The 1,427-nt window shown below is 60.6% G+C and overlaps 2 protein-coding genes across 2 annotated transcripts in view; both read left to right on the forward strand.

Moving 5' to 3' along the window:
- Positions 1-155: 155 nt before the first annotated feature.
- TraAM80_02032 (uncharacterized protein) lies at positions 156-878 on the forward strand (the record flags this gene model as incomplete). Its single annotated transcript, XM_029379052.1, has 1 exon — positions 156-878. The coding sequence occupies one exon, from the start codon at positions 156-158 to the stop codon at positions 876-878; it is 723 nt and encodes a 240-aa protein (XP_029241108.1).
- Positions 879-1,356: 478 nt separating this feature from the next.
- Positions 1,357-1,427, forward strand: part of TraAM80_02033 (dispersed protein family protein 1 (DGF-1)) — a gene marked incomplete at both ends in the record, with an annotated part of 423 nt that continues 352 nt past the window's right edge. The window contains one exon of the mRNA XM_029379053.1: positions 1,357-1,427. This exon is cut by the window's right edge and continues 352 nt beyond it. Within this exon, the coding sequence (XP_029241109.1) occupies positions 1,357-1,427 (71 nt within the window).

Below are 1,427 nucleotides of genomic sequence, written 5' to 3' on the forward strand. Positions count from 1 at the left end.
CGGTACAGCAGCTGCGTGATTACAAACCGGACGCCTATGAGTCAGTGAGACCGCACAATTGATGTGGACCATTTTGTCCCCCGTGTCTGACGGCTGCCGCCGTGCCGCTTCTCCTCTGCTTCTCCTCTGCTTCGCCTGTGGGCGCCCGTGTGCGCATGATGCCGCTGTTTGTTCTGCAACGCCGGTCGACGTGGGCGAGAACCGCCGCCTTGACGACTGGGGGGCGTGGCGCGGCCAGGTGGATGGTGTTGTTGGAGCTGCATCTTCTTTTTTTCTCTCTTTTTTTTGGAATTCAGGGATGTGCGAAGGCGCGTTCACGAGATTTGTATTGGAAGAAAGTTTGTAATCAAAGAGAAAGTGTCATGGGTTGTTCTAATTCGCTGGAGCAAACAATGAGGCAAGCGGATGCTGACAATGAGTGCGAGTCTATTTTGAGTCTTTTTCCCCGCCCCGTGGAGTACGCCGCGATTCAGATTGCGTCGCCCGAGCAGGTTCTTAGGCTGGTGCCGCCGGAGATGCTGGACGGCAAGCAGGTGCAGACGGCCTTCCATGTGACGACGCTGTACATTGGCCGCGGCGGCTGCAAGGACCCGGTGCTGCTGCAGCAGCTGGTGAAGCTGCGTGGTGCGTCCATTCAGCTCACGCTGGTGTCCGTCGTGTCAGACGCGAAGGGGACGGCGATCGCGGTGCGCAACGAGGGGGAGTTCCCCTGCAAAAACGCTCATCCACACATCACCGTTGCGAACGCGCCGGGTGTCCCGGCCGTGTACAGCAACGAGCTGCTGGACGATTCGCATGCGAGCGACCCGTGCCGCGCCGTCGTTCCCCTCCCCGCCGGCACCTGCATTTCCGGGACATTCGGCTTCGCTTTCCACTGACCGCCGGAGACACTGCGGTGCCCGCCCCGCTACTGTGATGGCTCCCTGCGCTCCCCTGCGTTTTCTCTCCCCTGCTTGTGCTCAAATACCTCTGGTGTGCATCGGTGTCTCTCCTCCACTACAGTTTTCCTTCGTGCCCTAGGCTGAGTCCCCACATGTTTCCGCACGGCGGCGGCTGTGGGCCGCTGCCCCACCCACCCACACAGCGCAGGCGTGGAGAGGTGGGCGGCAACGTGCAGCGGAGTCGGGTGTGCCCGTCTGCCGCGCGTGTCTACCGCTTCCTAACCGACGACGTTGTCACGCAGAACAAGGCGTGCAGCAAAGTGCTTCAGGCGCCGTCGGCAACTGTAACGCCGGAAAGAAGCAGCTCCCCGCAGCAGCTCCCTCTCGCCACCAGTGCCCAGTGATTATATCGAACGTCTTTGCTACAGGTGATCTGCCGAGATGACCTCACCAGTGCTACAACCAACCAAGATCGATGAGGGCCGCACCGCCTCTTTCCCCCTTCCTCTGTCCCCGACACACNCACACACATACACATACACACAC

This window comes from Trypanosoma rangeli, assembly GCF_003719475.1.
Source record: "Trypanosoma rangeli strain AM80 chromosome Unknown Tra_15.4_contig_00044, whole genome shotgun sequence".
NCBI classification, from domain to species: domain Eukaryota; phylum Euglenozoa; class Kinetoplastea; order Trypanosomatida; family Trypanosomatidae; genus Trypanosoma; species Trypanosoma rangeli.